At 44.3% G+C, this 27981-nt stretch overlaps 1 protein-coding gene and 1 non-coding gene across 11 annotated transcripts in view; one reads left to right on the forward strand and one right to left on the reverse strand.

The window, feature by feature from the left end:
* The first annotated feature begins 8641 nt into the window (after positions 1-8641).
* The window catches only part of LOC115102323 (protein phosphatase 1 regulatory subunit 12B-like), a 43304-nt gene continuing 23964 nt past the window's right edge, over positions 8642-27981 (forward strand). For 2 of the 10 annotated variants that reach the window (XR_010460165.1, XM_029622155.1), the window contains exons 1-5: positions 8642-8815; positions 10279-10369; positions 13454-13672; positions 13857-13995; positions 14323-14447. Coding sequence is in view for 6 of the 10 variants with exons in the window: in XM_029622155.1 (XP_029478015.1) it covers positions 8796-8815; positions 10279-10369; positions 13454-13672; positions 13857-13995; positions 14323-14447 (594 nt within the window). In the remaining 4 variants the exon portion in view is untranslated. The remainder of the gene's footprint in view (positions 8816-10278; positions 10370-13453; positions 13673-13856; positions 13996-14322; positions 14448-27981) is intronic. The other 8 variants (XR_003859437.2, XM_029622152.2, XM_029622156.1 and 5 more) reach the window with 7 other exon arrangements.
* trnaa-ugc (transfer RNA alanine (anticodon UGC)) lies at positions 14854-14929 on the reverse strand. Its single transcript has one exon. It is a non-coding gene; the product is annotated as a tRNA-Ala (tRNA).

Genomic DNA, 27981 nt, shown 5'->3' on the forward strand with positions numbered 1-27981 from the left:
TTGTTTAACTTGGGTCAAATGTTTCGGGTAGCCTTCCACAAGCTTCCCACAATAAGTTTGGTGAATTTTGGCCCATTCCTCCTGACAGAGCTGGTGTAACTGAGTCAGTTTTGTAGGCCTCCTTGTTTTTTCAGTTCTGTCCACAACTTTTCTATAAGATTGAGGTCAGGGCTTTGTGATGGCCACTCCAATACCTTGACTTTGTTGTCCTCAAGCCATTTTGCCACAAATTTGGAAGTATACTTGGGGTCATTGTCCATTTGGAAGACCCATTTGCGACCAAGCTTTAACTTCCTGAATGATGTCTTGAGACGTTGCTTCAATATATCCACATAGTTTTTATTTTTAATATGCCATCTATTTTGTGAAGTGCACCAGTCCCTCCTGCAGCAAAGCACCCCCACAACATGATGCTGCCACCCCTGTGCTTCACGGTTGGGATGGTGTTCTTCGGCTTGCAAGCCTCCTCCTTTTTCCTCCAAACATAATGGTCATTATGGCCAAACAGTTCATCACACCAGAGGACATTTCTCCAAATAGTACGATCTTTGTTCACATGTGCAGTTGCAAACTGTAGTCTGGCTTTTTTATGCCGGTTTTGGAGCAGTGGCTTCTTCCTTGCTGAGCGGCCTTTCAGGTTATGTCGATATAGGACTCGTTTTACTGTGGATATAGATACTTTTAACCTATTTCCTCTAGTATATTCACAAGGTCCTTTGCTGTTGTTCTGGGATTGATTTGCACTTTTCGCACCAAAGTACGTTCATCTCTAGGAGACTGAATATGTCTCCTTCCTGAGCGGTATGATGGCTGCTTGGTCCCATGGTGTTTATACTTGCGTACTATTGTTTGTACAGATGAATGTGGTACCTTCAGGCATTTGGAAATTGTTCCCAAGGATGAACCAGACTTTTTTTCTTGAGGTCTTGGCTGATTTCTTTTGATATTTTCATGATGTCAAGCAAAGAGGCACTGAGTTTGAAGGTAAGGCCTGAAGGTAAACTGTTAACAGAATTAAATTGTCCTACTTAAATCATAGGATTATCCTACAGCAATTGCAGTACCTGGTGAATATGTTCTCATTTCTTTACACCCACTTACTGGAACTGTTTTCACCAATAGATAGTTTCCTCCCAAGGATGAATAGCATGAGTAGTAAAATACTTTATAAATAGTGTCTGTTTCTGACTGCTCACTTACAGTACATTGTGCAGCCATAAGAAAGTATGATGGCTTGCCATAATTGTCTATTCATCATGAAAGAAGCTGCCCTTTGTTTGGAGACCAGTGTCTGGGCTGGTGCTTTCAAGATGTTATTTAGATCTAAATCTAGTTTTATTTCCTTGCAGCTGCTCAGTACCGACGACTTTGAGCATCGCCTCAACACCCTGGAAGAGTCATACGAACTGGCCCAGAAGCAGGTAGGCATGGCCCTGGCCATAGCTGAACAACTGAAGACCTCAGACCTGCCCACCCAGGTCCTCTCCCTACACACAGAGATGAAGGCCCGGCTGGCAGAGATGCAGCAGGCCACAGTGTCCGCGGATCAGCTGACCCAGCTGCAGGCAATGCTGAAGGGGAAGAGCGAAGAGTTTGAGGCTGTCCGGCTGCAGGTGGAGGGCCTGGCAAGGGTGAGCACGGAGATGGCCCAGAGCGTCGAGGGCCTGACAGGGAGCCTGGCGGAGGCTGAGTCCAAGCTGGAGGAGAGGGAAGGGCTGGTAGGGCACACTGAGCGCCACATTGGAGGGCCAGACATCAGAGCTCCTAGGGCTTAAGGAACAGCTGGCTGCCAACCAGGCTCAACTTGAGGCCAGTACAGTGGAGATCGCAAGTGTCAAGTATGTAGTGTATTTGGGGTTGGTCAATTCCTGAAACCTTCCCAAAGTTCACTTTTTTTTCAAAAGAATTATCCCAGAAGCAGGAGGATACCTGGGTTCTTTGGGGGAACTTTCTGCAACTTTAAGTATATTGGTTTATATTTCTGTATTGGTTGGTTTCACTGTGCGTCTCACTGTGTGTGCATACCTGTGTTTCAGGGAGCTGATGGAGATGGGGCAGTCTCAGAGGGCCCAGCAGGCCAGTGTGGAGGAGCAGCTGGTTACGGTAGAACAGAGTCTGCAGGAGCAGAACTCAGCGGCCCACAGTCTGCACTCTGAGCTCCTCGCTCAGCTGGAGGCTGTGCAGAAACAGGTCGCCCAGGTAACACCAACAGGAAGTCTCACACAGGGTTTAGAATATCAGATTGGTAGTGGACTGGGTCACCCTCAAATATAGCCAAAATAGTTTGTTTTACACTTTTCTAATAGTACTTACTAATTTACTAACTAATAGTACTTACTGAGACTTACTAATAGTATTTTCTTCTTTTAATGAATAGTCAGATGTACAGGTACATCAGGACCGGTCACAGGTTATTATTTAAAAAAATATATAGATATTTTCTCATCTCAACATTGGTGTTTGTAATGGCAAAAAATGTTGCACTATTTTGTACAGAGGAGCATATCCATTCTCGCAACTATTTTTACCCAGCATGTGTCCATGGGGAACTTTTATGAGATTGCTACTAAACCATTAGTATGTAGGGGCTAATTGCCTGCTGTGGATTCTCTGAGTTTGGGGTAAATGTTGTATTCCCATTCATATACTGCAATGTAGGCCAAATGCATGATTACAAAGTCACCATAGGCCCTGTAGTTCCCCTAAGTACTAACTCACTATAATTCTGTCTGTTCCAGCTGGAAGGAGGGTTTCAAACAGATGAGCCCTCAGAGGAGGTGGCGGAGGAGACTGCTCTGGCTGCTGCTGAGGAGGTGGAAGAGGAGGAGGTGGCGGAGGAGACTGCTCTGGCTGCTGCTGAGGAGGTGGAAGAGGAGGAGGGGGTGGCGGAGGAGACTGCTCTGGCTGCTGCTGAGGAGGTGGAAGAGGAGGAGGAGGTGGCGGAGGAGACTGCTCTGGCTGCTGCTGATACTGTTGCTGAGGAGGTGGAAGAGGGGCAGGCTGCTGAGGAGGAGGTGGTGGAGAAGGAGGCAGCTCACTTGGATGGGGAGCCTGCTGAACAGGAGGACTCTGCTCTCACAGAGGAACAGACTGCTCCTGCAGAGGAGGAGATGGTCGAGGAGCAGGAGGACTTGGCAGAGGCAGGACCGGAAGAGTGGTTGGCAGAAGAGAATGTAGACCAGGAGGATTCTGAAGCAGAGGAGGAGCAAGGGGAGGAAGAAGACGAAAAAACAGAAGACGATGAGGCCTCTCCTGAGGAGGAATGTAAGTCTGTCTTAAAATGCATTTCAAACTCAAATTTCTTCGTCAGCCCGATTTTATGTAAGGAGTGTATCCATCTTTATTTCAAAGACTTTACAATTACTCTGTTACCTCTTTTGGCCTGAAATTGTTTCAAGTGAGGAAAATTAATGTGTTAATGCAATGTTACTAGTCTAATTACAGTGTAATTACACAGATATAAGAGCAACTTAATGTGTTACCGACGCCAATATCGTCTCTCATTGGTTGAGCAGTGTTCCTCACTAAAGGTTATTGTGGGCAATAGTGTATGAAATGTTGTTTTTCTGATTTGCTTGGTCAGCTCCAGGGCCTTTAGTAAAAAAACATTACCATTGATCTCTCTGATAACTCATGGTATTATATTTTACAGGGTGAATGTAAACAGCAAGTCTTCTACAACCACAGAGGATAATGGACACGTTCAGTCTGCATCATGACAAATGGGAAGGCATTGCCGATGTTGAGGTGCAATAAACATTCACTTTTTCTCACCAAGGGGAAAAATCAGGTCAATAGGATTCACACAATTCTCTAGAATCAGTATTGTTACATCAATGAACGTGTGTATGAGAGGGCTAACTGGTCAGGCGATGGTTAATAATATTCAGGACTCACCTGCCAATACCAACCTCAAAGCTTTAATCTATTTTAACACAGCTCTTTCTATAGATTATTTTACGTACACCAAAATGTCACTTTTTCTGCAAGCTCAGTTGAAACAAAGTGACAAGGAGGACTAACTAAACAGCCAATAGGAAAACACTAATTCACTCACACGATCAAATAAAGCCATAAAATATGCCCATCTTGTTGATATGAAATTGGCTTTCTTTTTTGTCATTGTCTGAAATGTCTTGTTGGGATTTTAATTAGAATAAGATATACAGAACAAGAGTCCTAATTCCTGTGTAAACAAATAACAGCCTACTAAAGGAATAGCATGGGGGTAGCAAGGGCCATATCTGTGAAATGCTAACATTTATGTACAGTTTTACTGAAGATTGTTAGTCTAGTTGTTTTTATTGACTTTTTTTCTTTAAACTGTTTGTCTGTACACAAAGTGCGCTGTTACTGCCCAGGCATTGGGTTCTTCTCTCACAACGTACCGTTCATCTCAGATCTCTGTGATGTATCTTTTATAAAATAAACCCTGGGCTATCCTCTGGAATTTTTTTACATAAAGTTCAGTCTCCTCATTTATTTTTTTCTACTATTGATTGAATAGTAGCTCATATGAACTGAAGTGAACATCTTTGTTACGGCCTTGTCATTTTACAGCTGCAGAAAATGCCTTCATTTCTGTTCATGGATTAAAATGGTGTCTTTGTGTCCCTACAGGGAGTAAAACATGTGGTCACAGTGACACACTTATTTGCCCTGTACTGCTTCTGAGTCACCTTCACCAAGGTCAAACTAATATGTTGCCATTTTTACATTTTCTAATGATGTACTGCTGTGAAGTAGTCCCACTTAGTGCTAAACTGCAGCATAGATATATTGTGGAAGGGTGAGTGTCTATAATAATTTTATTCCACATGTCCGTGCATGCCATGTGAGGAATGACTCATGATGAAATGCTGAAAAGCACGAAGACGTGTGTGTGTGTGTGTGTGTGTGTGTGTGTGTGTGTGTGTGTGTGTGTGTGTGTGTGTGTGTGTGTGTGTGTGTGTGTGTGTGTGTGTGTGTGGTAACACACGCCTTTGCATTTTTGTGTAGAATCTTTCCTCTGGTTAAGAATAATGACTTGAACTCTGGTTTGGTACTGCCACTATGGTTTACTATTATACCTGTTAAGCTGAGTTGAAATACTATTGCATACCTGAAAATCATTCAATTGATCAGAAATATTACCAAACTTGTTCACACCCAACAATTTATGATGTACACTGAACAAAAATATAAATGCAACAATTCCTAAGATTTTAGTGAGTTACAATTCCTATAAGGAAATCAGTCAATTGAAATTAATTAATTAGGCCCTAATCTATGGATTTCACATGACTGGGAATGCAGATATGTATCTGTTGGTCACAGCTACCTTTAAAAAAAGAATAGGAGTGTGGATCAGAAAACCAGTCAGTATCTGGTGTGATCACCATCTGCTTCACGCAGCGTGACACATCGCCTTCGCCTAGAGTTGAACAGGCTGATTGTGGCCTGTAGAATGTTGTCGCACTCCTATTTGATGGCTGTGTGAAGTTCCTGGATATTGGCGGGAGCTTGAACACGCTGTTGCACAGGTTGATCCAGAGCATCCCAAACATGTTCAATTGGTGACATGTCTGGTGAGTATGCAGGCCATGGAAGAACATGGGACATTTTCAGCTTCCAGGAATTGTGTACAGATCCTTGGGCCATGCGTTATCATGCTGAAACATGAGCTGATGGCGATGAATGGCACGACAATGGGCGTCAGGATCTCATCACGGTATCTCTGTGCATTCAAATTGCCATCGATAAAATGCAATTGTGTTCGTTATCTGTAGCTTTTGCCTGCCCATGCCATAACCCCCACCGCCACCATGGGGCACTCTGTTCACAACATTGACATCAGAAAACCGCTTGCCCAGACAACGCCATATAAAGTTGGAAGGCAGAAGTTTACATACACCTTAGCCGAATACATTCAGCTTTGCACAATTCATGACATTTAATCCTAGTAAAAAGTCCCTGTATTAGGTCAGTTAGGATCACAACTTTATTTTAAGAATGTGAAATGTCAGAATAATAGTAGAGAATGATTTATTTCAGCTTTTATTTCTTTCATCGCATTCCCAGTGGGTCAGAAGTGTACATACACTCAATTAGTGTTTGGTAGCATTGCCTTGAATTTTAAAAAATTGGGTCAAATGTTTCTGGTAGCCTGCCACAAGCTTCCCACAATAAGTTTGGTGAAATATGACGCATTCCTCCTGACAGAGCTGGTGTAACTGAGTCAAGTTTGTAGGCCTCCATGCTTGCACACACTTTTTCAGTTCTGCCTACAAATGTTCTATAGGGTCAAGGCTTTGTGATGGCCACTCCAATATCTTGACTTTGGTGTCCTTAAGCCATTTTGCCACAACTTTGGAAGTATGCTTGGGGTCATTGTCCATTAGCAAGACCCATTTGCAACCAAGCTTTTACTTCCTGACTGATGTCTTGAGATGGTGCTTCAATATATCCACATAATTTTCCCTTCCTCATGAAGCCATCTATTTTGTGAAGTGCACCAGTCCCTCCTGCAGCAAAGCACCACCACAACACGATGCTGCCACCCCCGTGCTTCACGGTTGGAATGGTGTTCTTCGGCAGGTACACCTCCAATTGACTCAAATAGTGTCAATTAGCCTATCAGAAGCTTCTTAAGCCATGACATTTTCTGGAATTTTCCAAGCGATTTAAAAGCACAAGCAACTTAGTGTATGTAAACTTCTGACCCACTGGAATTGTGATATAGTGAATTATAAGTGAAATAATCTGTCAACAATTGTTGGAAAAATGACTTGTGTCATGCACAAAGTAGATGTCCTAACCGACTTGCCAAAACTATAGTTTGTTATTAACAATAAATTTGTGGAGTGGTTGAAAAACGAGTTTTAATGATTCGTAAGTGTATGTAAACTTCCGACTTCAACTGTACGTTGTCTGCCATCTGCCCGGTACATTTGAAACTGGGATTCATCTGTGAAGAGCACACTTCTCCAGTGTGCCACTGGCCATCAAAGGGGAGCATTTGCCAACTGAAGTCTGTTACGACGCCAAACTAAAGTCAGGTCAAGACCCTGGTGAGGATGACGAACACGCTCCCTGAGACGGTTTCTTACAGTTTGTGCAGAAACCCACAGTTTCATCAGCTGACCAGGTGGCTGGTCTCAGACAATCCTGCAGGTGAAGAAGCTGGATGTAGGGGTCCTATGGTTGCGTGGTTACATGTGGTCTGTGGGTGTGAGGCCGGTTGGATGAACTGCCTAATTCTCTAAAACGATGTTGAAGGTGCCTTATGGTAGAGCGCTGAACATTAAATTCTCTGACAACAGCTTTGGTGGACATTCCTGCAGTCAGCATGCCAATTGCATACTCTCTCAACATTTGTGGCATTGTGTTATGTGACAAAACTGCACATTTTGGTGGCCTTTTATTGTCCCCAGCACCAGGTGCACCCTTGTAATGGTCACACTGTTTAATCAGATTATTGGTATACTACACGTGAGGTGCATGGATTATCTTGGCAAATGAGAAATTCTCACTAACGGTGTAAACAAATTTGTGCACAAATTTCGTGAGAAGGATCTTTTATTTCAGCTCAAGAAACATGGGACCAACACTTTACGTGTTGCATTTATATTTTTGTTCAGTGTATTATTACATTTTTACATGGTAAAGGATAAGGTCACAGGAAGTTGTATTTTACTTTACCTTTATTTGAACAGGAAGTCACCATTTAGACCAGGGTCTCTTTCACAAGGGAGCCCTGCAAATACACTGAGTGCACAAAACATTAGGAACACCTTCCTAATATTGAGTTGCAACCCCTTTGCCCTCAGAACAGTCTTAATTAGTTGGGAAATGGGACTATACAAGGTGTCGAAAGCGTTCCATAGGGATGCTGACCCATGTTGACTCCAATGCTTGACACGGTTGTGTCAAGTTGGCTGGATGTCCTTTGGATGGTGGACCATTCTTGATACACACCGGAAGCTGTTGAGTGTGAAAAGCGCTGTTTTTCCTGACACATTCAATCCGATGCGCCTGGCACCTACTACCATACCCCGTTCAAAGGCACTTAAATCTTTTGTCTTGCCCATTCACCCTCTGAATGGCACACATTCACAATCCATGTGTTAATTGTCTCAAAGCTTAAACATTTGTCTTTAACCTGTCATCTACACTGACTGAAGTGGATTTAACAAGTGATATCAATAAGGGATCATATCTTTCACCTGCTCAGTCTGTCATGGAAAGAGCAGGTGTTCCTAATGTTTTGTATACTCAGTGTACAATTCATAAGACAAAATAGAATCAATATCAGATGCAATGTAAAACAAACTAAAATACAACACAAACATGACATTGCTTTGTAACAATGCACAATGGATTAGTATCGTTATGCAATTATTTCTAAATTTGTGAAGACTACAACCATTTTGTGTATCTGCACTGAATCACTGATCTACAAATCATCTTGCACCCTCATAATGTGATCAAGTTTAGCGAATCGTTGCAGCAGCTTGCTCAGGCCAATCCCCTCGCACGCTTGTGTAGTGTGTAAACTGCAGCTCTTGCATCAGGCTCTTGGAGACACAATTGGCTCAGATTGCCTCGCGGCCCGCCTACTGTATGAGTCTGTGTATTGACTGCGCTGTGCCTCGCCTTGCCTAGCTGATGGAGAGGAAACAGTCTCTCTCTCTCTCCTTTTCCTTCTCTCCCCCTCCCTGTTATCACTCCTCCCTCTCCCAGGATCCTATCTGGCCTCTCCCACTGCAGTCTCTCTCCACCGGCCTCAGTCTCTGACCTTCAGCTAGCCTGGGACCATGCAAGCCTGTCTGCCCAGGTATGGAACTCACCCCGACCCTTATCCTATTCCCTTATCTGCATGACTTCCCTGTGTTTTTACATGCAGAATGAAAAAGCTAGCTACTTCTTTTACTTTGATCCGAGATGGTGGTGTGGCCCCCTCACTGGCGTGGCCCCCTCACTGGTGTTTGGTATTGGACGGTATTCCCTTCCCTGGTATTTGTATTGTACTGTGTGGGAAGTTGGTGCCCCTGGGTTGTGTGTGTTAGCGCACAACCCAGGAGTGAGAGTGTATAGCTAAAGTGCTGTACATATTTAGTACACTCAATGGAAGGAAATAAATGTTTCTTCACATACCCCATTTAGGGTCATTACATTTTGTTGGTCAGGTTCAATAATACGGTCATTATAAATGGAATAGTAGATGCTGGTGCATTGGAACTAAAATACCTCCCACCAGCATGTTTAAATTACAACCCCAACCCCAAATGCATCCTATATAAATATTTGGTCTCAAATTTGACATGCTTAAATCAAGTGTTTTTGAAACGTATGCAAAAGTATGTTATCTCCTATATCACTTTTGCCTAAAGTCTTTTTTTTATGATTGTGAATCTGCTACTGTCTATAAATATGACTGTAATGTTGCTACAGAATCCCAGCTGCTGGTAATGTAACCATCCACAGCCTTTTAATCAGTGTTAAATAATGCAGTAGACTGTGGTCCTGACAGACAGCCTACTTAGGCTTTCTCTCAGCATGGAGGGTGTGGAGGGTGCCTCCCTGGCAGAGCAGAGGCTGATCAAGCAATACTCAGTACAGTAAAAGGGAGGGAGGGAGAGCAGCCTGTAGCTGGTACTAGTGGGAACAACATTAGCCATTACCCTGAATGCTGCTTACTCGACTTTTCCTCTCTCTGTCTTTGGAACTCAATGCCTGCTTACGTGGCTGTCACTCAGGGTTCATTGATTGGTTACTGAGACACGAAACATAATCATGAAAGGAATACCACACAGTCCTAAGAGAATTGTACTATTGATTATAGCGCCAAGCATTGAGGAGGTGATTCAGTCCTTTGGTTATTATTGTGAACTTATTGTGTACTTTGTGTAGTCCATTGTTCTTTTGTGATGGTCTTTCATTAAGTATATCATGATATGAATAACTAAGTTGTTTAAGTTGTTGGAATGAAGAGCCACTTCAACATAATGAGGACGCAATTACATGTAACCTGCTCTGAATATCTGTTTTGGTAGTACCTTTCAGAGCGATCACTTCCCATGAAGATTATGGATGTGTTTGATTGCACTGCTACCCTCTTATTTCTTCTTAAAGGTTGTGATGATCATTTGAGCCTAATGTCAACTCACCCTGATACTTTGTTACCTCGTGCTGTGCTCGAGTACTACGTGACAGTGTGTCCAGAGTTCATTGAAACTATTTATAGGGCATGACAGCTATGTCCTCAAAAGTGCAGCTGTCCTGTTTCCAACCCTGCAGGTCATATCTAACCCCGGTGAGAGATGAGGAGGCAGAGTCTCAGAGGAAGGCCAGGTCTCGCCAGGCCAGGCAAACCCGCAGATCCACACAGGTACAACACAAGGGCCAATTTCCCGGACACAGATTAAGTCTAGTCCTGGAGTGAAAATGCATGGTCAATGGAAATTCTCCATTAGGAATACAAGACAAGGCTTCGTCTGTGTCAGGGAACCCAACCCCAAGATATGCTTTACTATTCATGTGGTTTTATTGTGCTTATTTATCTATAGCAGGTATTTCCAAACTGCCGTTGGGGGGTACACCAAATAAAAAAAATATTTTTATTCACATTTTCAAACAGTATATTTATATTTTCAACAGGGCTATACATTTTGTCCGGACTTCTGGCAGTCTCTATGGGGGTACCACAAAGTTCAATCCTCAGGCCGACTCTCTCCTCTGTATACATCAATGATGCCGCTCTTGCTGCTGGTGATTCTTTGATCCACTTCTACGCAGACGACACCATTCTGTATACTTCTGGCCCTTCTTTGGACACTGTGTTAACTAACCTCCAGACAAGCTTCAATGCCATACAACCCTCCTTCTGTGGACTCCAACTGCTCTTAAATGCAAGTAAAACTAAATGCATGCTCTTCAACCGATCGCTACTCACACCTGCCCGCCCGCCTAGCATCACTACTCTGGACGGTTCTGACTTAGAATATGTGGACAAATACCCAGGTGTCTGGTTAGACTATAAATTATCCTTCCAGACTCACATTAAGCATCTCCAATCCACAATTAAATCTAGAATCAACTCCCTATTTCGCAACAAAGCATCCTTCACTCATGCTGCCAAACATACCCTCGAAAACTGACCATCCTACCGATCCTCGACTTCGGCGATATCATTTACAAAATAGCTTCCAACACTCTACTCAGCAAATTGGATGTAGTCTATCACAGTGCCATCCGTTTTGTCACCAAAGCCCCATATACTACCCACCACTGCGACCTGTATGCTCTCGTTGGCTGGCCCTCACTTCATATCCATCGCCAAACCCACTGGCCTAAGGTCATCTATAAGTCTTTGCTAGGTAAAGCCCCGTCTTATCTCCACTCACTGGTCACTATAGCAGCACCTACCCGTAGCACGTGGTCCAGCAGGTATATTTCACTGGTCACCCCCAAAGCCAATTCCTCCTTTGGCCACCTTTCCTTCCAGTTCTCTGCTGCCAATGACCGGAACGAACTGCAAAAATCACTGAAGCTGGAGACTCATATCTCCCTCACTAACTTTAAGCACCAGCTGTCAGAGCAGCTCACAGATCACTGCACCTGTACATAGCCCATCTGTAAATAGCCCATCCAACTACCTCATCCCCACACTGTTATTTATTTTTTATTTTTTTGCTCCTTTGCACCCCAGTATCTCCACTTGCACACTCATCTTCTGCACATCTATCACTCCTGTGTTTAATTGTAATCCTGTGTTTAATTGTTTGTAATTATTTCACTACTATGGCCTATTTATTGCCTTATGGTTAGGGTTCCTCCCTTATCCTACCTCCCTTATCCTACCTCATTTGCACACACTGTATATAGACTTTTTCTATTTTATTACTGACTGTATGTTTGTTTATTCCATGTGTAAAAATTTGAGTGAGGTTTGTTTCTCAGCTGAGTAGCCTCGTTTCACTGCCAAAAATCAGTGAAAGAACAACAATGTGAAATACAGGTAACCTAGACAAATAATTAACATCCAATCACATTAACCGTTACTCTCTCGTGGCAAACCTTCACTCTTTCGCAGACCTTTAGAAACTAAACATGACCATTTGAAAAATTAGCCACAAGAGTTTTTTGAGCGTGAATAAAGATGACTTTCGAGTAGTAAGAAATGTATAAAAGCAACAGATACCATATAGTGAGCTAGGACAGGCAAGCCCCATACTGTTGTGGAGGACTTAATTCTTCATGCTGCCGCAGATATGGCTGGGGCAATGCTGGGGGAAAAGACCAAAAAACTATACAGACAATGCCTTCATCAAACAACACTGTTTCACAACGCATCAGTGACATGGCAGGAGATGTTTTGAAACAAATACTGCTTCGCATATAAGCCAGTGAATTATGTGTTACAGATGGATGAGTCAACAGATGTGGCGGGCTTGGCACAGCTCCTGTTATATGTCCGTTACGTTTATAGGGGGTCAATTAAGGAAGAGATCCTCTTCAGCAAACCACTGGAAACCAGGACAACATGAGAGGATGTTTTTAAAGTGCTGGACAGCTTTGTGACATCAAATGGACTTTGGTGTCTGTACCGATGTGGCAAAAGCCATCGCAGGGAGACATAGTGGAGTGGTAACGTGCGTGCAAGAAGTTGCTCCCGATGCCACTTGGGTACACTGCAGCATCCACCGAGAGGCTCTTGCTGCCAAGGGAATGCCGGACAGCTTGAAAGACGTTTTGGACACGACAGTGAAAATGGGCCCCTGAACATTTTCTGCATTATACATTGATATGGGCAGCGACCATGTAACACTTTTACAACATACAGAAGTGTGCTGGTTATCAAGGGGCAAAGTTTTGACACATTTTTTTTAATTGACCATAATTTTCACTTGTCTGACCACTTGCACGATGACGAGTTTCTCACACGACTGGCCTATCTGGGATTACAGGGACTCTCCGCAATTATATTCAATGTGAGGGACAAAATTGAGGCTATGATTAAGAAGTTATAGCTCTTTTATGCCTGCATTAACAAGGACAACACATGGGTCTTTCCATCATTGTATGATTTTTTTGTGTGCAAATTAACTCAAGCTTACGGACAATGTCAAATGTGATATAGTGAAGCACCTGAGTGAGCTGGTTGCGCAATTACGCAGGTACTTTCCCTAAACGGACGACTCAAACAACTGGATTTGTTATCCCTTTCATGCCCTGCCTCCAGTCCATTTACCGATATCTGAACAAGAGAGCCTCATCGAAATTGCAACAGGCGGATCTGTGAAAATTTGAATTTGCAAAAAACAACATTTGATAGTGCGCTGACCATGGTGCTAGAGGGGGTACGCAGCTGGAGGTTGAATGTTTGAAGGTGTACGGGACCATAAAAAGTTTGGGAACCACTGATCTATAGTATCTTGTTGATCTTAGGATGTACTGTCTGCATCTTCGTCAGGGTGTGACCCTGTCTGAACTGAAGGAGGCTCAGAGGACCTACAGTCTGTCTCCTCTGGACAGAGACAGACGGACAGAGGGTGGATGTAGCAGACTGACTGACAGGTCCTGTCTGCCGGGGAGAGGGTCTACGGAGGACAGAGGAGAGGCCAGCTCCAGCCTGGCCCAGTATGTGGAGACAGAGGATCACAGTCCTACATGGAGCAGGGAGCTAGACGAGGTGGGGATAAAACTTGAGTCATTTAGCATTGACCTTTCACCTCAGGATCTTATTATTGTCATTGGTTATTGTTTATAGATAATCTATGAATGGCATTTTGTGAGAGGTCATCTTGTACTATAGTAGCTGTGTCGTTTAAGGTTCAGATGAGCCAAGTATTGATGCACTGTGTTTCCATTTTAAGCTTGGAAATCATAGATCAAGGCTGGAGACCATGGAGGCAGAGTATTCCACTGCAGGACCAGGGCTCATATCTCCCTCTGCCAGTGGGCTCTATACCCTGCCTTTCTCCTCCAGCCTGGCCATCCGCACATTCTCCAAAGGTCAGCAACCACACATTGTACACAGTCACACAGAAACGACTGAATCCAGATGTTTGTATTTTACTCAAGCACGTTTTAAGGAAGTTGCTTTGCTACAGAAATTTTACTGTATCGATATATCCTTGTCATGTGATGTACAGTATGTACCATAGGAATAAATTGTTGTACCTGACACCCTTCGTCCTATAAGACTGTCTCAGTCAGTCCATCGGTTTTAATTTGTTTTATTGTTATTTTTTACTGTAAGAACTCTATAGGATAAATAACTTGGCATGGTTAGACGCAGTAACTGTTTAGTGATTGTCTCTTATCATGTGAATACTGTAGAAGTTGAATGGAAAGATGAAAACCAGAACCCCGTTGAGGATCCCTCCAAACGTGGCCTCGCCACAAGAGAGAAACATCTTTGCTTCTGTGACCAAGAGGCCGATGAAACCTACCAGACTTTTAAGGTATGTATCAAATTCACTACCAAGGTTAAAGCTATGATCTCATAGATTTGACATTTTTCTGAATTGAACAACAAAAAATATGATCTCCATCTGTGACATTTTCAGCTACCACTAGGTGGTGACAAAAGAAAGTATTATTTCAGTACAGTGCCATTCTCCTCCCAGATGATGGGCCATTTGTTGAGCAACATTAGTTGCATTTGCAATGGGGAGTTGTAATTATATTCTATTACACACTTCACTGACTATATTGTCAGAGTAATAGCAGGAGATTTCTATGATTCTTGAAATACACTACATTCACATTCATTCATTCATTCTAGTCATTTAGCAGACTCTCTAATTTCAGAGCGACTTAAAGTAGTGACGTTGAATGCCACGTTGAAATGTTCATATTTGTTCGTACTGGTCCCCTGTGGGAATCGAACCCACAACCATGGCATTGCAAGTGCCATGCTCTGCCAACTGAGCCACACGGGACCAAAAGTATGTGGACACCTGTTCGTCAATCATGGGCATTAAAAGGGAGTTGATCCCCCTTTTGCTGCTAGAACGGCCTCCACTCTTCTAGGAAGGCTTTCTACTAGATGTTGGAACATTGCTGCGGGGACTTGCTTCCATTCAGCCACAAGAGCATTAGTGAGGTTGGGCACTGATGTTGGGCGATTAGGCATGGCTCGCAGTCGGCGTCCCAATTCATCCCAAAGGCCTTCGATGGGGTTGAGGTCAGGGCCCTTTGCAGTCCAGTCAAGTTCTTCCACATCAATCTTGAGAAGCCATTTCTGTATGGACCTCACTTTGTGCACGGGGGCATTGTCATGATGAAACAGGAAAGGGCCTTCCCCAAACTATTGCCAAAAAGTTGGAAGCACAGAATTGTCTAGAATGTCATTGTATGCGGTAGCATTAAGATTTCCCTTCACTGGAACTAAAGGGCTTAGCCCGAACCATGAAAAGCAGCCCCAAACCATTATTCTTCTTCCATCAAACTTTACAGTTGGCGGTATGCATTCGGGCAGGTTTCGTTCTCCTGGCATCCACCAAACCCAGGTTTTTTCGTCAGACTGCCAAATGATGAAGTGTGATTCATCACTCCAGATAACGCATTTCCACTGCTCCAGTCCAATGGCAGCGAGCTTTACACCATTCATGCCGAAGCTTGGCATTGCCTGCGGTGGTCTTAGGCTTGTGTGCGGTTGTTTGGCAATGGAAACCCATTTCATGAAGCTCCCGACGAGCAGTTCTTGTGTTGATGTTGCTTCCAGAGGCCATTTGGAACTCGGTAGTGAGTGTTGCAACCGAGGACAAACAATTTTTATGTGCTTTGGCGGTCCCGTTCTGTGAGCTTGTCTGGCCTACCACCTTTGCGGCTGAGCTGTTTTTGCTCCCGCCCGGCCAAACTGAGCAATCAGGGGAGAAGGGCTTTGGTCAGTGAGGTGACCAAGAACCCAATAGTCACTCTGACAGAGCTCTAGAGTTCCTCTGTGGAGATGGGAAACCTTCCAGAAGGACAACCATCTCTGCTGCACTCCACCAATCAGGCCTTTATGGTAGAGTGGCCAGACGGAAGCCATTCCTCAGTAAAAGGCACGTGACAGCCTGCTTCTCTTCAAGATTCTCTGGTCGGATGAAACCAAGATTATTTGGCCTGAATGCCAAGCATCATGTCTGGAGGAAACCTGGCATCATCCCTACGGTGAAGTATGGTGGTGGCAACATCATGCTGTGGGGTTGTGGGACTGGGAGACTAGTCAGGATTGAAGCAAAGATTAAAAGAAAAGTACAGAGAAATCCTTGATGAAAACCTGCTCCAGGGCTCTCAGGACCTCAGACTGGAGTGAAGGTTCACCTTCCAACAGGACAACGACCCTAAGCACACAGCCAAGACAACACAGGAGTGGCTTCGGGACAAGTCTCTGAATGTCCTTCATTGGCCCATCCAGAGCCCGGACTTAAACCTGATCGAACATCTCTGGAGAGACCTGAAAATACAGTGCCTTGCGAAAGTATTTGGCCCCCTTGAACTTTGCGACCTTTTGCCACATTTCAGGCTTCAAACATAAAGATATAAAACTGTATTTTTTGTGAAGAATCAACAACAAGTGGGACACAATCATGAAGTGGAACGACATTTATTGGATATTTCAAACTTTTTTAACAAATCAAAAACTGCAAAATTGGGCGTGCAAAATTATTCAGCCCCCTTAAGTTAATACTTTGTAGCGCCACCTTTTGCTGCGATTACAGCTGTAAGTCGCTTGGGGTATGTCTCTATCAGTTTTGCACATCGAGAGACTGACATTTTTTCCCATTCCTCCTTGCAAAACAGCTCGAGCTCATTGAGGTTGGATGGAGAGCATTTGTGAACAGCAGTTTTCAGTTCTTTCCACAGATTCTCGATTGGATTCAGGTCTGGACTTTGACTTGGCCATTCTAACACCTGGATATGTTTATTTTTGAACCATTCTATTGTAGATTTTGCTTTATGTTTTGGATCATTGTCTTGTTGGAAGACAAATCTCTGTCCCAGTCTCAGGTCTTTTGAAGACTCCATCAGGTTTTCCTCGAGAATGGTCCTGTATTTGGCTCCATCCATCTTCCCATCAATTTGAACCATCTTCCCTGTCCCTGCTGAAGAAAAGCAGGCCCAAACCATGATGCTGCCACCACCATGTTTGACAGTGGGGATGGTGTGTTCAGGGTGATGAGCTGTGTTGCTTTTACGCCAAACATAACGTTTTGCATTGTTGCCAAAAAGTTCAATTTTGGTTTCATCTGACCAGAGCACCTTCTTCCACATGTTTGGTGTGTCTCCCAGGTGGCTTGTGGCAAACTTTAAACAACACTTTTTATGGATATCTTTAAGAAATGGCTTTCTTCTTGCCATTCTTCCATAAAGGCCAGATTTGTGCAATATACGACTGATTGTTGTCCTATGGACAGAGTCTCCCACCTCAGCTGTAGATCTCTGCAGTTCATCCAGAGTGATCATGGGCCTCTTGGCTGCATCTCTGATCACTCTTCTCCTTGTATGAGCTGAAAGTTTAGAGGGACGGCCAGGTCTTGGTAGATTTGCAGTGGTCTGATACTCCTTCCATTTCAATATTATCGCTTGCACAGTGCTCCTTGGGATGTTTAAAGCTTGGGAAATCTTTTTGTATCCAAATCCGGCTTTAAACTTCTTCACAACAGTGTCTCGGACCTGCCTGGTGTGTTCCTTGTTCTTCATGATGCTCTCTGCGCTTTTAACGGACCTCTGAGACTATCACAGTGCAGGTGCATTTATACGGAGACTTGATTACACACAGGTGGATTGTATTTATCATCATTAGTCATTTAGGTCAACATTGGATCATTCAGAGATCCTCACTGAACTTCTGGAGAGAGTTTGCTGCACTGAAAGTAAAGGGGCTGAATAATTTTGCACGCCCAATTTTTCAGTTTTTGATTTGTTAAAAAAGTTTGAAATATCCAATAAATGTTGTTCCACTTCATGATTGTGTCCCACTTGTTGTTGATTCTTCACAAAAAAATACAGTTTTATATCTTTATGTTTGAAGCCTGAAATGTGGCAAAAGGTCGCAAAGTTCAAGGGGGCCGAATACTTTCGCAAGGCACTGTAGCTGTGCAGCGACGCTCCCCATCCAACCTGACAGAGCTTGAGAGGATCTGCAGAGAAGAATGGGAGAAACTTCCCAAATACAGGTGTTCCAAGCTTGTAACGTCATACCCAAGAAGACTCTAGGTTGTAATCGCTGCCAAATATGCTTCAACAAAGTGCTGAGTAAAGGGTCTGAATACTAATGTAAATGTAATATTTGCTTTGTCATTATGGGGTATTGTGTCTAGATTAATGAAAACACAACAACATTAATTTTGGAAAAAGGCTGTAACCTAACAAAATGTGGAAAAAGTCAAGGGGGTCTGAATATTTTCCGAAGGCACTGTATGTGTGTGCGTGTGTGTTTACATGTGCTTGCTTTTCTTTGATACAAAGTATTGATTAGCATCTGATCAGTAGTGTCGCATACACAGGCCGTGAAAGTGTTGTGTATTGCCAAAGGAGCTGTACTGCAATGTTAGTGTAGTTTGAATGTTTGTGATAGAGCTGTTGTGTCACACTGGGAGAGAGTCCAGGGCAGGGAGCAGCACCCACAAACCCCATTTTTATTTTATTTCACCTTTATTTAACCAGGTAGGCCAGTTGAGAACAAGTTCTCATTTACAACTGTGACCCTCTCCTTCCCTTTCCTTCTTCAACCACATCACATGCTCCAGGTATCTTGACATTCCATACCATATTGGGCAAAACAGGGAGCTTCTCTCCTGCGTCTTAGCCTTGAATTCTGCAGCCAGAATCATACTGTCTCTCTCTCTCTCTCTCTCTCTCTCTCTCTCTCTCTCTCTCTCTCTGTCTTTCTCTAATGGTGTTTTCCTTCTACCTGTAGGTTAGACATCTGCACAAATCTTCTCTCTGCCCCCATGGCAAAATGTGTAGAATTGCAGGAAATTAATTCTAAGATGGGGGCAGACTAAAATGTTTTGCTCGCAATAAAATCTCACTTGGGGCCCCATAAAAGGCTTATGTGGGTATGGATGTGGGTACGCAGACACGCAAGCCACTCATGATGAGTTCAGATTTTTGGTGGCCCCCACCTACATCGAAGTTGCCCATCCCTGTGTTAGAGGTTTCATGATGCTTGCATCTAAACCAAAGCAGATACTTTTAAGATTGCTCTAGAAATCAGTTGGGGTCTCTAGAAGCTTCAATATGAGGTCCTAAACCTAGCGTGAAAGTGCATCCTTGTATGGGCTCTGTTTTCGTCCCAGGCGTAATGCAAGGCATTATGGCTGGGATGTGAGGTAACAACCTGGCCTGGCCTATGTTAAAAGTGTTCAAAAGGTACACTGTGTTTGTTAGGTGTGTTAAAATAAGTACTTATTAAAAGGCAAAAAAGCTTTTGCATTGTGTTGAATTGGGTTTGGGGAAATGAAGATAGGCATGGTTTTAAAAAGGTAGTGGTAATGTTTAATTCAGTACAGAAATCAGTAGGTGGCTTAACTTACCCTGTCCCGAGGCTCATCTGTGCCAAGAGACCACCTTTTTGGATAAGCTACGGTATGTTTTAAAAACTGGAATGTATACATGAATTCGGATTATTTCCAGGGATACACAACATCCTCAAATATATGTAAATATCTTTGTTAGAAATAATACTATATTTCCCTTGATGGAGTAATGCTGAATGTAAAACATTTCTCAACTTACCCCACTCTCCCCTACAGTGAAATGGAGATTCCCAGAAATAGATACTAACAGGGGGAAAAGAGAGTGAGAGAGTGGGCTGAGGCGATTTGGGGGATGCCGGTGCAGTGGAGGGGAGTCCCAGAGAAGAATGTAGATTAACTTGGGGATGGTGTACTGTAGTGTGAGAGGGGTAGTGATTGCTTTTTGAGCTCACTGTCTCTATTGCAGTCCGGCTGTCCCATGGCGGAATCCCAGACATGGACAGTCCGTAACATGAGCGTTCCTCAGCTTTTAAACCCAGGCCTAAATCTGACTGTGATAATCGCCCCCCTAACCAGACAGCAAGGTTTTATCTGGAAAGGACGGAAAGGTGACCACAGGCCACATTACCAACAATGAACTCTGCTTGCCTCTGTGTCTATAATGATCTTAGCAGAACCCAGGCCAGAGACAGGTGCAGTAGATCTCAGCTGGAGTCCTCTCCAGTCTTTCACTACTCTGAAATGGGATAATTAACGTGGAGGCTGAGGGAACGAGAGAAAGAAAGAGAAAAAACCCTGAGAGAAAGACTTTGCTCCTAGGCATACGTTCTACTTTCTTTAGCTCCTGACGTCGAGATTATGTTATCAGAGAGCTTCCTGTTCCCTCTACTTTCCTCATTTCCCAACTTTATTATGATGTATTATTCCATTATTCAGAGATAAACACAGGAGTGTTTGATAGGCCTACTCTCAGTGTAAGGAGAGCTCGTTCTGTATAGCCCATCACGGCAAGGAGCTTAGCTGTGTGTGCTACAGAGATTCAGCAGTTCTGTTGTTGCAGAGAGCAGGTTGGCTTAGGAGGGTTGAGAGTAGTATTAGAACTCCAGAGTATCTGTAAACTCTGAGGTTCTCAGAACTCATCATCTCTAAGCTGTGACTTAGGCCAAGGTACAGCTCATCCCCCCGTAAAGATGCTAAAGATCTTGACAGACCAGCGAAGGCAAGAAAACAGATGGAGAGAGAGTCTGACTGTCTGAATGTATCTGTATGTGTTATTATGTGTGTGTCTGTCTCCCCGTGACTGTTTGGGTTTTGGCCTCTCTTAGACTTGTAGAATGACCCCACACCAGGGATCTGTCTCTGCCAGTAACACTTAAAGGGACATTTAAAAAAAATCTACTTCATATTCATCATCTCCAGCAACACACCCAACATCAACATATTTGAAAATAGTGCATTTCTATGTTTTGCAGGGAAAAATATAGAGGAGGATAAGTGTTTCCAATGACATCATAAACCAATTAGTAGACAATGCCCACTCATAACTGTTTAAAATCACATGATGCATACTGATGATGTCATTGGAAACACTGATCTTCTATCTTTTTTACTACAAAACATAGAAAAGCGCCACTTTCACATATGTTGATGTTGGGGTGGTGCTGGAATTGATGAATATGAAGTTGGAAAATTGTGAATTTTCCCTTTAAACTAGTCAAGCAGCCACTATCCACTCCTTGAAAAGTATTTAGTATTTATTTAGTATTTATTGTACATCTGCCAGAGTAACATATGATGACATTAACCTGATTACTTCAAAGTAAGTGTTTAACTGTTCTGCCTTATTATTATTCGACCATGCTGGTCATTTATGAACATTTGAACATCTTGGCCATGTTCTGTTATAATCTCCACCCGGCACAGCCAGAAGAGGACTGGCCACCCCACATAGCCTGGTTCCTCTCTAGGTTTTGGCCTTTCTAGGGAGTTTTTCCTAGCCACCGTGCTTCTACACCTGCATTGCTTGCTGTTTGGGGTTTTAGGCTGGGTTTCTGTACAGCACTTTGAGATATCAGCTGATGTACGAAGGGCTATATAAATACATTTGATTTGATTTGATTTGATTTAAGGACCAGAGTTATTCTGAGTCGGAGGGGGAGAGAGGAAAGGAGAGGAGGAGACCATAGCCAAGTGATGTATGAGAATGTTCCATATGGAAAGTCATGAAGGAAAGAGTCAGTCTACTCAACCTAAGCCCCAGATCCAGTATGGGGAACTCCAGCTGAAATCAACTCTTTATATAGGTCTCAGCAGGCCTATCTCCACAGCCAGAACCAGTGCAGTTCACTGCCACAGAGAAGCTATTGGACTTCCTGTGTAGAAATGCAGACTGTCCAGCACCCTATTGCCTATATAGTGCACTATTTATGACCAAGGCCCATAGTGCTCTGGCCAAAAGTAGTGCATGTTGTAGGGAATAGGGTTCCATTTGGGATAGAAACAGACTCTCCAGCACACAGATGGCCATTGAGGCAGGCTGGGTAGAATATGAACTGGAACAATTCATACGGACAGATTGGATTCTCATATTTGATATATGTGAAACTTCTATGGTTCTTATCTATGGACCATAAAGCACAGATAGTGTATCATTGAGATGACATGGCACAAGTCAAAAACTCCAGGTTTTAAATCACACTAAGGTTTTAAATCACACAGGTCTAATGTGCAAAACCAATGTGCATTTAAAAAGAAAAAGATCAAACTGTGAAAATGTACTCAGATCTCAGTTAGCAGATTTACTTTCTCTGATTTTGTCTCGTTGCCTTGCTACAGTTGAATGGCTGTATTTTCCCTGTGCAAAGAGACGGACCTCAGTCCTCAGTATAACTCAGATGTTGGGAAGGCCAGAGCCAGGGCTCAAAACTAGACCGCCAGGCCAGAATTCATTCTCTCTCATTCCCTCTCTCTCTCTCTCTCTCTGGCTTTGTCTGTCTGTCTTTTTCAGTAGATGAATGAGGAAGATAAAAGAGTTCAGGAACAGCCACATTGCTGCAAAACTCTATAAAAGGAAAGTAACAGTGAGACTATGGCCTGTGTGTGCAGACTGAGAGGAAGGATTGGGGGATGGGGGAACATGGGTTTGGGGGGTTGTGTAAGATAGAGAAATCCCGCAGCGACTTATTCATATTTCTGTCTTCTAGAACCCCACGCAGTTGCCACAGATTGAGTCATTGTTGCCTCTGTGTGTGCTAACCGACGACACAGGAAGAAATCAAGTGTAAAATTAGCCCATGAGCTCAGCTCACTGTCATGGTTGTTACAGCAGCATGGCAAGTACCATGAAACAGATTGTGAAAAACAGAGAGGGCTCGGACGCAGTGGCCGTACATCCAAATGTCAACACTCGTACTAACATCACTTCTCCCTGAAGCGTCATGGGAGGACAGGGTTACTTGACCGGTCACTGTTGATCTCGACTCCCCCCTACTTCTGTCTGTCTACTCCCCCCTTTCCTTATCCTCATCCACATCAATGGACAGTTTTAGCCCAGAGCCTGTACACAACAGAGCCTCTGGCAGCCTGCCAGAGAGTACTGCCAGAGCTGGAGTGAGCAGGGAGAGAGGGGAGTGAGTGAAGGGTGAGGGAGTCAGTTGGGACTGGGGAGATGGGAGAGGGAGAGGGAGGGAGATGGAGAGAGTGAATATTTAGAGAAACATGGGAAGCGAGATCATCTGGAACAAACTGTTCACTGTGGTTGGGTTTGTCTTTGGGTGCGAGGACTTTGATGTACAACAGGGTCTCTGAGTGCTGACGCTGTGGTCTAACAATCCTCAACTAAGTTGATTAGTCTACCTCTTGAGTAAAACAGGGGTGCGTGTGTTTGTAGGAGTTGTACGAGTTAAGAGGAGAACATTATTTTGGTTGTTTTCATTCTTGTCTAATGATTGTTTTGCTGTCTACACTTTGGGGAGGAAGCGAGGGCGAGTTCATATCAGCAGAAATAATTCCAGAGTTAGCAGCGCTCTCTCTCTCCAGCCCTCTGGACTGTGGATCGGGACTCCTCATACACGCATACACCTGTTGCTCAGGATCCCGGCGAGGCTAAGCGCAGCAGCAGCCACAGTCTGTGGATCTGTTCCTCTGTTCTGGATTGGAAGCCTCTGTCTGTGGACGGTACTGTCGAGACTTGACCGGACCTGCGTCTGTGTTCTGGGTAGAGTGTGGAGATGTCATCTATGTACCCACGCACCAAGGAGCTGTCCAGGACTAGGAAGTCTCTGTCAGACTCACCACCCTCCTCACCCTCTCCCACGGCCAAGAACTTCAGAGTAAGACACCAACTGTTACCTCTCTCTTGTCGGATCCTCAGAGTAGTTTCTGTAGCCACTGTTTCCGCTTGAATCTTATTTGAACTGTAGAAACGAGTGTTCTCTACTAGTTTGAATTCCTACGAATTCTATTTAAATATCACTGATAGTCCCTAATCGTGTGTGTGTGTGCGTGCGGGCGGGCGGGCGCCTTGCCTATCAAAGGCTCTTAAATGATGATTATGTTGTGGCCGGTTTACTCCCAGCTCTTACTGTAATTGTCACCTCTAGTGTGCTGATCCAATATCACTCTACGTTAAGCCTAAAAGAAACACCTGACATTACGTGGGTGTTAGTATCTGATATATCATCCCGATTTATTTAATCTGCTGCTCATAGAGAGAGAAAAGGCTTCTCTGTAGATTAGATGTATTTAGTTCTGTGCTCTGGACACATGACCAGACATGCCACTGTGCCAACCACCTGACTGTTGCACAACCCTTGAAAGAGAGAGGTGGGACTGGGGAGAATCTGCTTCAGAAGCACGGGGTACCTGGCAGCATAGTCTGGAAAATATTTAGGTATTGAAACATTCCATTTGTGATTTCCTGTTGTTTTTCAGTGTCTTATTAACTGATATGGTTGACGTTTATTGATGTGTTATTTATTACCTGATTATCTCTTGGTATTGCCTCTGCCTTGGTAGCACAGAGCCACAGCGGAATATGCTCATTTAAATCATTAAAAAGCACAAGAAGAAAAGATACATAAAAGTCGGTTTTCAGATGGAAGTAATGGAAGTAATGGAGACAGGGGTTTAACTATCATGGCCCTCCACTACCACAGTACTGACAGTATAGTATCATGGCCCTCCACTACCACAGTACTGACAGTATAGTAGCATGGCCCTCCACTACCACAGTACTGACAGTATAGTATCATGGCCCTCCACTACCACAGTACTGACAGTAGAGTATCATGGCCCTCCACTACCACAGTACTGACAGCAGAGTATCATGGCCCTCCACTACCACAGTACTGACAGTATAGTATCATGGCCCTCCACTACCACAGTACTGACAGTATAGTATCATGGCCCTCTACTACCACGGTACTGACAGGATAGTATCATGGCCCTCCACTACCACAGTACTGACAGTATAGTATCATGGCCCTCCACTACCACAGTACTGACAGTATAGTAGCATGGCCCTCCACTACCACAGTACTGACAGGATAGTATCATGGCCCTCCACTACCACAGTACTAACAGTATAGTATCATGGCCCTCCACTACCACAGTACTGACAGTATAGTATCATGGCCCTCCACTACCACAGTACTGACAGGATAGTATCATGGCCCCCACTACCACAGTACTGACAGTATAGTACCATGGCCCTCCACTACCACAGTACTGACAGTATAGTATCATTATCCTCCACTACCACCGTACTAACCGTAGAGTATAATGGCCCTCCACTACCACAGTACTGACAGTATAGTATCATGGCCCTCCACTACCACAGTACTGACAGTATAGTATCATGGCCCTCCACTACCACAGTACTGACAGTATAGTAGCATGGCCCTCCACTACCACAGTACTGACAGGATAGTATCATGGCCCTCCACTACCACAGTACTGACAGTATAGTATCATGGCCCTCCACTACCACAGTACTGACAGTATAGTAGCATGGCCCTCCACTACCACAGTACTGACAGTATAGTATCATGGCCCTCCACTACCACAGTACTGACAGTAGAGTATCATGGCCCTCCACTACCACAGTACTGACAGCAGAGTATCATGGCCCTCCACTACCACAGTACTGACAGTATAGTATCATGGCCCTCCACTACCACAGTACTGACAGTATAGTATCATGGCCCTCTACTACCACAGTACTGACAGGATAGTATCATGGCCCTCCACTACCACGGTACTGACAGGATAGTATCATGGCCCTCCACTACCACGGTACTGACAGTATAGTATCATGGCCCTCCACTACCACAGTACTGACAGGATAGTATCATGGCCCTCCACTACCACAGTACTGACAGTATAGTATCATGGCCCTCCACTACCACAGTACTGACAGTATAGTAGCATGGCCCTCCACTACCACAGTACTGACAGTATAGTATCATGGCCCTCCACTACCACAGTACTGACAGTATAGTATCATGGCCCTCCACTACCACAGTACTGACAGTATAGTATCATGGCCCTCTACTACCACAGTACTGACAGGATTGTATCATGGCCCTCCACTACCACGGTACTGACAGGATAGTATCATGGCCCTCCACTACCACAGTACTGACAGGATAGTATCATGGCCCCCACTACCACAGTACTGACAGTATAGTATCATGGCCCTCCACTACCACGGTACTGACAGGATAGTATCATGGCCCTCCACTACCACAGTACTGACAGTATAGTATCATGGCCCCCACTACCACAGTACTGACAGTATAGTATCATGGCCCTCCACTACCACAGTACTGACAGGATAGTATCATGGCCCCCACTACCACAGTACTGACAGTATAGTATCATGGCCCTCCACTACCACAGTACTGACAGGATAGTATCATGGCCCCCCACTACCACAGTACTGACAGGATAGTATCATGGCCCCCACTACCACAGTACTGACAGTATAGTATCATGGCCCTCCACTACCACAGTACTGACAGGATAGTATCATGGCCCCCACTACCACAGTACTGACAGTATAGTATCATGGCCCTCCACTACCACAGTACTGACAGGTACTGACAGGATAGTATCATGGCCCTCCACTACCACAGTACTGACAGTATAGCATCATGGCCCCCACTACCACAGTACTGACAGTATAGTATGATGGCCCTCCACTACCACGGTACTGACAGGATAGTATCATGGCCCCCCACTACCACGGTACTGACAGTATAGTATCATGGCCCTCCACTACCACAGTACTGACAGGATAGTATCATGGCCCTCCACTACCACAGTACTGACAGTATAGTATCATGGCCCTCCACTACCACAGTACTGACAGGATAGTATCATGGCCCTCTACTACCACGGTACTGACAGTATAGTATCATGGCCCTCCACTACCACAGTACTGACAGTGTAGTATCATGGCCCTCCACTACCACAGTACTGACAGTATAGTACCATGGCCCTCCACTACCACAGTACTGACAGTATAGTATCATGGCCCTCCACTACCACAGTACTGACAGTATAGTATCATGGCCCTCCACTAACACAGTACTGACAGTATAGTATCATGGCCCTCCACTACCACAGTACTGACAGTATAGTATCATGGCCCTCCACTACCACAGTACTGACAGTATAGTACCATGGCCCTCCACTACCACAGTACTGACAGTATAGTACCATGGCCCTCCACTACCACAGTACTGACAGTATAGTATCATGGCCCTCCACTACCACAGTACTGACAGGATAGTATCATGGCCCTCCACTACCACAGTACTGACAGTATAGTATCATGGCCCTCCACTACCACAGTACTGACAGGATAGTATCATGGCCCTCCACTACCACAGTACTGACAGTATAGTATCATGGCCCCCACTACCACAGTACTGACAGTATAGTATCATGGCCCTCCACTACCACAGTACTGACAGGATAGTATCATGGCCCCCACTACCACAGTACTGACAGTATAGTATCATGGCCCTCCACTACCACGGTACTGACAGGATAGTATCATGGCCCCCCACTACCACAGTACTGACAGGATAGTATCATGGCCCCCACTACCACAGTACTGACAGTATAGTATCATGGCCCTCCACTACCACAGTACTGACAGGATAGTATCATGGCCCCCACTACCACAGTACTGACAGTATAGTATCATGGCCCTCCACTACCACAGTACTGACAGGATAGTATCATGGCCCTCCACTACCACAGTACTGACAGGATAGTATCATGGCCCCCACTACCACAGTACTGACAGTATAGTATCATGGCCCTCCACTACCACAGTACTGACAGGATAGTATCATGGCCCCCACTACCACAGTACTGACAGTATAGTATCATGGCCCTCCACTACCACAGTACTGACAGTATAGTATCATGGCCCTCCACTACCACAGTACTGACAGTATAGTATCATGGCCCTCCACTACCACAGTACTGACAGTGTAGTATCATGGCCCTC

Source organism: Oncorhynchus nerka, linkage group LG20, assembly GCF_034236695.1.
Source record: "Oncorhynchus nerka isolate Pitt River linkage group LG20, Oner_Uvic_2.0, whole genome shotgun sequence".
NCBI lineage: Eukaryota > Metazoa > Chordata > Actinopteri > Salmoniformes > Salmonidae > Oncorhynchus > Oncorhynchus nerka.